At 40.1% G+C, this 10107-nt stretch overlaps 1 protein-coding gene across 1 annotated transcript in view; it reads left to right on the top strand.

Annotated features, from left to right (window-relative positions):
• The first annotated feature begins 787 nt into the window (after positions 1–787).
• MROH7 (maestro heat like repeat family member 7) overlaps positions 788–10107 on the top strand; it is a 43448-nt gene continuing 34128 nt past the window's right edge. The window contains exon 1 of the mRNA XM_030870253.2: positions 788–2012. Coding sequence (XP_030726113.1) covers positions 788–2012 — 1225 coding nt within the window. The remainder of the gene's footprint in view (positions 2013–10107) is intronic.

Raw genomic sequence — 10107 nt, 5'->3', positions numbered from 1 at the left:
AGGATAGAGTGGGAGGATTGGGGAGTTCACCCAGCAGTCAGATTGCTGGGCTGAGACAGGCTCTGTTTTGGTTGATTGCCCCAGGTGCCTGCCGCACCCAGAGCAAACTGCTAAGGGCCGTGGGCAGCTCTGTCAAGGCTGCTTTGGGAATCTAGAACCACAGTCATTCACAGAATAGTTCTAGGAACTTAGGGGTTGGCTGGAAGTAGGGTAAGTAAGGAGGCTCCCCCTTCCCTTTTTCTGCCTTAAGGGGGATCCTCATTGGTCTAGTATTTGTGGGCTTCTTACTGTGGACCTGGCATTGTGTTAGGTGCTGGGGATGCCCCTGGCACTAAGATGTGCATAGTTCTCTCCAGTGGGGAGCTCATCTCTAGCAGGGGCTGGACCACTAAACAAGTCATTGGAATAAAGTGCCATGAATCATTTGCTCAGAAGAGTGGGATCGGCAAGGACAGTAGGAGGAGGTTCCAGGACAAGGCAATTGCATGTAAGGGCCGTGAGCTGCAAGGGAGCAGGGTGTGGTCAAAGAAGGGAAAACAGGGGATGGGGCTGGAACTGAGAGAGCCAGGGGAGAGCTGTGCAGGACGGGACTGGACAGGTGGGCTGGACGTGGTCATGAAGGACCTCGTAAGTCACCCCAGGGACTTCATGCTAAGGACGGTGGGGAGCCATGGAAGGGTTTCAACAGGTGAGGCTCAATTTGCCTTCTCCCTCTCAGGAGCTCAACAGTAGGCTATTGGACAGAAGGGAGCAGTGGCATTGAGAGAACTCCAGACCAGGCACGGACATGAATCCAGGGGCTAGTCTGGTCCTCCGTGAAGACACAAAGATGATACCCACTCTCAACTCCACTGAGGCCCCTGGTTTAGGCTCTGACACCATCTCTGGGCCCAACCTAGATACAGAACTTGTTCCTGTCTTGAATCCACCCCTGGGTCCTGGCTTGGTTCTTGTTCCAGACCTTAATCCAACTCTGAGTCCTGTCTCAGAGGAAGCCCCTGGCCTGGCATCTGATAACACCCCCAGACCTGATGACAGCAGGGCCGCAGCTCCAGCCTGCCTCCAGGTCACCACTGCCCACTCTGGTGAAGCCTTGGGTTTGGATTCCAATCACATCTCGACAGCTCACTCACAGGGGGCCCTAAGTCCATCCTCAAACCTCGTTCTGAGCCCTGGCTCTACGGAAACCCAAGGTCTGAGTTTGGGGAACCGCTCTGGGCCAGATTCTGAGGAGGCCTTCAGCTCCCTCCCAAGCAAGAGTTTTGTTTTGGGTCAGAGTAACTCCAGTCCTTCCAGGCCTGAATCAAACCCATTTAAAAGGCCTTATTCAAAAGAAACCCTTGTTCTGGGCCAAAGCATCTCCAGGCCAGGCTCAAAAGCTCTCCTTATTCCAGCCCCAAACTCTTCTCTGGATCCTGATTCCAATAAGCTGCTCAGTGTGGGCTCAGGAAACATCTCCAAGCTGGACCTGAATGCAGCTCCAAGTTCTCCTGGGTCCCTAATGCCAGACATGAACGAGACCATCACTTTGGTTTCACATAACATCTCTGGATCTGTTTCAAAAAGAACCTTTGGTGCAGCCTGGAACACGAGTTCCAAGGGAACCATCAACATGGCTTCAAATGACAATCCCAAGTCTGATTTGAACATGACCATCACTCAGGCCTCATGCTTGACCCGGTTTCCTGGTCCCAGCGGGGCTATCAGCCTGCACTCCAGCACCCAGGGACCCAACTCCACCCCTTCTCCACCCTCATGCATGACCCCGATCCTGGGCTCCAATGAGACTCTGAGCCTGGTCTCCAGCCTCACCTTCAGTGACACCTCCACCCTGACACTGAGCAGCCAGCAGGACTGTTCCGAGGACAAGAGCATCCACACAGCGCCCGTAGAGGGGAATCCGGGGAGCTGGAGCAAGATGACTAGTGTCGAGGTGGGCCAGTTCCCACTGGGGTTCCCCACCAGTGACACCATGAACAAGGACTCCACAGCCTTCCAGAGCATCCCTCAGGGTGAGTAAGGCCAGAGCGCCAGCCCCAGAGAGGACACTGACCTGGAAGAACCCTATTCAGACTTGTAGGGCAGGGAGGGGAGAGGAGAGGGGAAAGGAAGGGAAGAGCATGCAACGGATAACATGCAATATATTTAACTATACGTGAGAAGGGGACAGCATGCAATGAATAACATGCAATATATTAATTATACATGAGAGATCTAGTGCTTGCTGTGTGATTTGGGACAAGTTACTTTAAATCTCTGAGTTTCAATTTTCTTAACTGTAATATAATATCTCCATATAATCATACTTTCATTCTGTCCAAATTACAAGTCAACTAACTAACTATACCTTCCTTTCCTTATTGAGAAATTTCAGGTCTGTCTTCTCAAGTCAAAGTTTGAACAGTGGAGCAGGCAGGCTTGAGTTTTTGAGGTCCCCACCTAAGTGAAGCCTTGGGGTCCAATCTGGAACCTGTGGCTCACTTCTGATGTGCAAGAGTTCTGTAAAGGAATCCCCCACCAGTTTTGGATGTTGTGAAGATCTTCTCCCTCTTATTTATATCTCCAAATATTTTTGTTTGTTCATGCACCAATACCATATTGCAATAAAAAAAAATTCACCATGGGTTTCCCTGGTGGCGCAGTGGTTGAGAGTCCGCCTGTTGATGCAGGGGACACGGGTTTGTGCCCCGGTCCGGGAAGATCCCACGTGCCACGGAGTGGCTGGGCCCGTGAGCCATGGCCGCTGAGTCTGTGTGTCTGGAGCCTGTGCTCCGCAATGGGAGAGGCCACAGCAGCGAGAGGCCCGCGTACTGCAAAAAAAAACAAAAAACAAAAAATTTACCATGGCTTTGCAAGTATGCATTCATATCTGATAGGGTGAAAACCCCTCTCTAAAGTTCTCAAAACTATTCTGAGGACAACAGCATCCACACCATGCCCTGGAGGCTATTTGAACGCCCTCATTCTTCTATATACATTTTAAAATGCATTTGTCTAGGTCCTCAAAAAATCTTTCTGACATTTTTATTGGAATGTTATTAATCTATCCATCTATTGGAGTTTTACTTTATTTTTTAATTTTTTAAGCAAAAATTAATTTTTGACTGCGCTGGGTCTCCGTTGCTGCATGTGGGCTTTCTCTAGTTGTGGCGAGTGGGGGCTACTCTTTATTGCGGTCTGTGGGCTTCTCATTGCGGTGGCTTCTCTTGTTGCGGAGCACGGGCTCTAGGTGCACAGGCTCAGTAGTTGTGGCTTGCGGGCTCTAGAGCACAGGCTCAGTAGTTGTGGCGCATGGGCTTAGTTGCTCCACGGCATGTGGGATCTTCCCAGACCAGGGCTCGAACCCATGTCCCCTGCATTGGCAGGTGGATTCTTAACCACTGCGCTACCAGGGAAGTCCCAAGTTTTACTTTATATGGGATATATCCTTTACTAGAATTTAAAAAATTCTCCATAAAAGACTAGTGCATTTTTGGATAGGTTAATTCTTAGGTACTTTACAGTTCTTATTGCTTCCATGAATCATACCTTACTTTCTAATACAATTCTTATTTTGTACTGATGATGCTGATGATGTAGAGGAGCTTTGTTTATACAAGTTGGTCTTTTTGTTTAAACAGCTTTATTGAGATAAAACTTACATATCATAAAAGTCACTCAAAGTGTACAATTTAATGGTTTTAAAATCTACATGGAATTATGCAACCATCACCACCACAATCAATTTTAGAACATTTTCCAAAGTGGCTGAACTATTTTACATTCCCACCAGCAGTATATGACACTTGTTATTGTTTGTCTGTCTTTTTTTTTTTAACAAAAAGCTAGGAATCCTTTTGAATTTCTTAAAATTATTTTTATCTTTTATTTTTATACAATTTTAAATGTTACACTCCATTTACAGTTATTACAAACTATTGGCTATATTCCCCATGTTGCACAATACATCCTTGTAGCCTATCTTACACCCAATAGTTTGTACCTCCCACTTGTCTTTTTGATTATAACCATCTTAGTGGGTATGAAGTATCTCATTGCGGTTTTGATTTGCATTTCCCTGAAGGGTAGTAATATTGAACGACTTTTCATATGCTCTCAGCCACTTCTATAGCTTATTTGGATAAATGTCAATTCAAATCCTTTGCCCACTTAAAAAAATTGGGCATGTCTTTTTATTATTGAGTTGTAAGTGATCTTTATATATTCTAAATATAAGTTATATCCCTTATCCCCAGATAAGATATAGACCTTATCAGATATGTAATTTGCCAATATTTTTTAAACTATGGGTTGTCTTTTTACTTTTTTCATGGTGTCCTTTGAAACACAAAAGTTATAAATTTCAATCATGTCCAGTTTATTTTTTCTTTCATTGTTTGTGCTTTTGGTGTCATATGTAAGAAATTATTACCTAATCCAAGATCATGAAAATTTATGCCTATGTTTTCTTCTAAGAGTTTTATAATTTTAGTTCTGAAATTTAGGTCTTTGATCCATTTTGAGTTAACTTTTGTATATGGTGTGGAATTGGGGTCCAACTTCATTCCTTTGCATGTGGAGTCCAGTTATTATTGTGATACAATTCACATATTATACAATTTACCCATTTAAAGTGAACAATTCAATGGCTTTTGGTATATTATTAATCTTTTAAAAATTGTAGTAAAATATATATAACATACATATGCCATTTTAAACATTTTTAAAAATAAATTTGTTTATTTTATTTTTGACTGTGCTGGGTGTTTGTTGCCGTGCGTGGGCTTTTCTCTAGTCGTGGCGAGAGGGGGTTACTCTTCGTTACGGTGTGTGGGCTTCTCATTGCAGTGGCTTCTCTTGTTGTGGGGCACGGGCTCTAGGAGCGTGGGCTTCAGTAGTTGTGGCATGCGGGCTCTAGAGCGCAGGCTCAGTAGTTGTGGCGCATGGGCTTTTTTGCTCCGTGGCATGTGGGATCTTCCCGGACCAGGGCTTGAACCTCTGTCCCCTGCATTGGCAGGCAGATTCTTAACCACCGTGCCACGAGGGCAGCCCTTAAACCTTCAGTGGCATTAGTCGCACTCACAATATTGTGTAACCATTACCACTATCTATTTCCAAAACTTTTTCATCATCCCAAATAGAAGGTCTCACCATAGGCAATAACTCCCCATTCCTCTCTCCCCAGTCCCTCGTAAGCTCTAATGTACTTTCTGTCTCTATGAATTTGCCTACTCTAGGTAACTCATGAATTGGAATCATACATTTGTCCTTTTGTACCTGGTTTATTTCACTTAGCATAATATTCATCCGTGTTGTAACATGCATCAGTACTTCATTCCTTTTTATGGTTGGATAATATTCCAATGTATGTACCACATTTTATTTGTCCATGGACAAATATTTGGGTTGTTTCCACTTTTTGGCTCTTATGAATAATGCCGCTATACACGTCAGCACACAAGTATCTGTTTGAACGCTTGCTTTCAATTCCTTTAGGTATATACCTAGGAGTGGATTTGCTGGATCATATGGTAATTCTATGTTTAGCTTTTTGAGGAACAGCCAAATTATTTCCCATATCAGCTGTACAATTTTGCATTCCCTCCAGAAATGTACAAGGGTTCTAAAGTACAAGGGTTCCAATTTCTGCACTACTAATCTCTCCTTGCCAACACTTGTTATTTTCCATTTTTTAGAAAACATTTTTATAATAGCCATCCTAAAGAGTGTGAAGTAGTATTTTATTGTGATTTTAATTTGCATTTCCCTAATGACTGATGATGTTGAGCATTTTAACATACTTATTTGCCATTTGTATATCTTTTTATGGAGAAATAATTATTCAATCTTTTACCCATTTTCAAATTTGGTTGTTTTTTGTTGTTGAGTTTTAGCTCTTTACACATTCTGGATATTAATTCCTTATCAGATGTAGAATTTGTAAATATTGGCACCCATTCTGTGAGTTGTCTTTTCATTCTTTTGACATTGTCCTTTGATGCATAAAAGTGTTTAATTTTGATGAGAACCAATTTGTCTACTTGTCTATTATCTGTTATTTTGGTGTTATGTTCAAGAAATTGTTGCCATATCCAATGTCATGAAGATTTCCCCCTATGTTCTCTTCTAAGAGTTTCATAGTTTTCGCTTTTAAGTTTAGTCTTTAAGTTAATTTTTGTATGTAGTATGAGGTAGGGGTCCAACTTCATTCTTTTGCATGTGGATATCCAGTTTTTCTAGCATCATGTGTTGAAAAGAGCATCTTTTTTCCACTGAATGGTCTTGAGACCTTTGTCAAAAATCAATTGACCATATATATGAGGGTTTATGTCTATTTTATTCCATTGGTCTTTATGTCTGTCCTATGCCAGTACCACACTGTTTTGATTTCTATAGATTTGTAATAAGTTTGGAATCGGAAAATATGAGTCTACCAACTTTGTTCTTTTTCAAGATTGTTTTGGCTATTTAGGGTCAATTTTTGTTTTTTAATAGGAGCATTTTGTCCATTTGGATTTTTAAAAACAATGTATTTTCAAACTGTATTTGTCTTTTAAAAACTTTTTCAAGGTATATAACATATATCAGTAAAATACGTAAAGTGCACTACTAACCTTAAGTGTACAGCTTGATGAATATTTACATACCTATACACACTGGTAACTACCACCCAGATCAAGACACAGATCTTTTCCAGCATCCCAGAACCTTCCCTTGTGATCCTTTCCAATCAATACCCCTTCTTCTGGGGCAGGGTTTCTCAGTCTTGGCACTATTGACATTTTGTGTTAGATAGATCTTTGTTGTGTGAGTGCGGGTGCGTGGGGAGCTGTTCTATGCATTGTAAGATGCACCCCTGGTCTCTGCCCAGTAGATGCTAGTAGTAACATCCCCCCTCACAAGTTGCCCTCAGCTAACAACAGCCATAGAGGGAACAATTCTGATTTGTATCACCATAGACTAGTTTTGCCTGTTTTTGAACTTCTTATCAATAGGATACTACAGTATATACTGTTTTGACTCTGGCTTCTTTAGCCCACCATGATGTCATTTAGATTCATCCACATCGTTGCATGTATCATAGTCGATTCTTTTTATTGTTTTGCAGTATTCCATCTTATGAACATACCACAATTTGTTTATCCATTCTTTGCTGATGGACATTAGGATTTTTTCTACATTTTGGATATTATAAATAAGTTACTTTGAACATTTTCGTACATGTCTTTTGGTACACAGATACATTTATTTATCTAGAAGAGGAATTTCTGGGTCATAGCATAAGCATATGTTTAGCTTTAGTAGATATTGCCAATTTTTCAAAAGTGGTTGAATTAATTTACCATCTCACCTGAGAGTTCCAACTACTCCATATCCTCACAAACATTTGGTATTGTTAGTTTTCAAAATTTTAGCCATTCTGTTTGGTGTCTAATGATATTTTGGTGTGATTTTAATTGGCATTTTTTGATGACTACTAATGTTAAGCATCTTTTAATATGATTATTGTCAATTTGTATATCCTTTTTTAGAATATATTTATTTATTTTTGGCTGTGTTGGGTCTTAGTTGCTGCACACAGGCTGTTTGTTGCAGCGTGCAGGCTTCTCTCTAGCTGTAGCACATGGGATCCTGAGTGCGCAGACTCTCTAGTTGTGGCATACGGGCTCTCTAGTTGTGGTGCACAGGCTCTCTAGCTATGGCCTGCAGCCTCAGTAGTTATGGTGTTCAAGCTTAGTTGCCCTGCAGCATGTGGGATCTTTGTTCCCTGACCAGGGATCGAACCTTCGTCTGCTGTATTGGAAGGCAGATTCTTAACCCCTGGACCACCAGGGAAGTCTCTGTATATCCTTTTTTATGAAGTGCCTGTTCAAGTCTTTTGCTCATTTAAAAAATTTGGGTTGTCTTTTTCTTATAGATTTGTGGAAGTTCTTTATATTGATATAATCCAGGTATGTGTACCCAAAGGTTGTGAAAATAGTCTCATATTTTCCCCCAGAAGTCTTATTGTTTTTTTGTTCACATTAAATTTATAATGCATCATGTATCAATTTTGGAAAACAGTGTGAGAGAGGGACTTAAGGCTCATTTTCCCCCCATGTGGATATCTAATTGCTCCAGGCCATTTATTGAAAAGACCTACTTTCTCCACTGAATTGCAGTGTCATCTTTGAGGTAAGTCAAGTGACTGTATATGCGTAGGTTTATTTCTGGACTCTTTCTGTTCCTTTGTCTATCCTTAACCATTGCCGTAGTTACTGTGTTTTAGAGTAAGTCTTGATATTTTTTACTGTAACTCCTCCAACTTTGTCCTTTCTCAAGATTGTCTATTCTAGGTGATTTACTTTTCCATACAGATTCTAGAAACAGCTTGTCTATTTCCATAAAATATAATAAAAATCTGTTAAATTTTCCTTGGAATTTCATTGAATTTATAAATCAATTTATGTAGCATTGTCTTCTTTATAAACTGTGTTTTCCAACCCATAGTCCATTTATATTTAATGTAATTATGGATAGTTAAAAAAATTTTTTTAATTTTAAATTGAAGTGTAGTTGATTTACAATTATGGGTAGCTTGATATCTATCATCTTATGTTTGTATTCTTTGTTCTGCTTGCTCTATATTTCTTTTTTACTCCTTTTATGGTTTTGGGGTTGTTTCTTCCTCCCTCTTTTCTCTGTTATTTGTGGGGAAGTTACTGTTTTAAGTCTTTTAGTGATTCTCTAGAAGTTACAATGTGCGTATTTAATTTATCACAAAGTCCAACTAATCAATGCATTTATCTTCCTCCCAGACAGTTTAAGACTTAGAAACACGTTAACCCCACTTAATCTCCCCCTCACCACCAATTTATATGCTCTCCTGGTAATGTATATTAATTCTGTCTTTTTCTTAACCCTATAAACATTATTATTATTTTATGTAATTAATGTTCTTATATTTACCAAAATATTAACCTCTTTTTCTTGTTTGTTGCATCTCAGACCTTCCATCTGGGATTAATTCCCTTTAGAATTTGCTTTAGTGAATTCTGCTGATGGCCGACTCTTTCCATTTTTGTCTGAAAATGCCTCTATTTATCCCTCATGCTTTAAAAAAAATTAAAACAATAAAAACTTGCAGAAAAGTTGAAAGTACAGTATAAAAATGTTTTCTGAATAATTTGATAATAAGTTGCCAAATGATATCCTACCCATCTTGAATTTTAATATGTGTTCTTACAATAAAAGATAAAAGTTAACCATCAGAATCAGGAAATTAATACTGATACACTGCTACCATCTAATCATCACGCCCCATTCAAATGTCATCAATTGTCCCAGTAATGTTCTTTATTAAAAAAAGATACAGGTCAGAATCATTCATTGCTCTTTTTTGTCTCATCTGTTTTGTTTCCCCCAGCCCTCAGACTTTCCTTGGCTGTCATGTGCCTGATACACTGGAAGATTACAGGCCAGCTATTTTATAAGATGTGCCTCATTTTGGGTTTATCTGATGTGTCCTCACGATCAGATTCATGTCATCCATCTTTGGCAGGAATAGCACAGACATGATGCTTGGTTTTCCTCATTGCATCCTATCTGGTGGTGTATGATTCTGATTTGCTCCATTACTGGCGATGTTCACTTTGATCTCTTGAGTACAATGGTTGCTGCCAAGGTTTTCCACTGTAAAGTCATTATTTACCCATTTTTAGTAAATATTATGTAAAAATATTAAGGAGGTACTTTGAAACTATGCAAATATACCATTCCTCATCAAACTTTCAATTTAGTTATTTACTTATTTATATTAGTATGGACTTACGTTTTCCTAGTTTACTCGATGGACCATAATCTGTTGCTACCATCATTTATTGTGATACTCAAACTTTCCCGAGTTTAACCAAGGAATCCCTTTTGAGCAAGCTTTGTATCTCTTTGACGTGTTTCCATACTTCCTTGGGCTCTCTTCCTTGTTTTCTGGTACAAGATGTCTCAGGCTCATCCTGCGCTTTCTCTGCCCAAGTCCTAGAATCAGCCATTTCTCCAAGGAGACTTGTTCCTTTAGTACTTAGAAGCCAAGGTTTGGTGCTAGCTCTATTCACTACTATTGAGGTGTCTCTGCTTCTCACTATTGACTCC

Source organism: Globicephala melas, chromosome 1 (assembly GCF_963455315.2).
Source record: "Globicephala melas chromosome 1, mGloMel1.2, whole genome shotgun sequence".
In the NCBI taxonomy this organism is placed as follows: domain Eukaryota; kingdom Metazoa; phylum Chordata; class Mammalia; order Artiodactyla; family Delphinidae; genus Globicephala; species Globicephala melas.
This window is presented reverse-complemented; position numbering and strand designations above follow the sequence as displayed.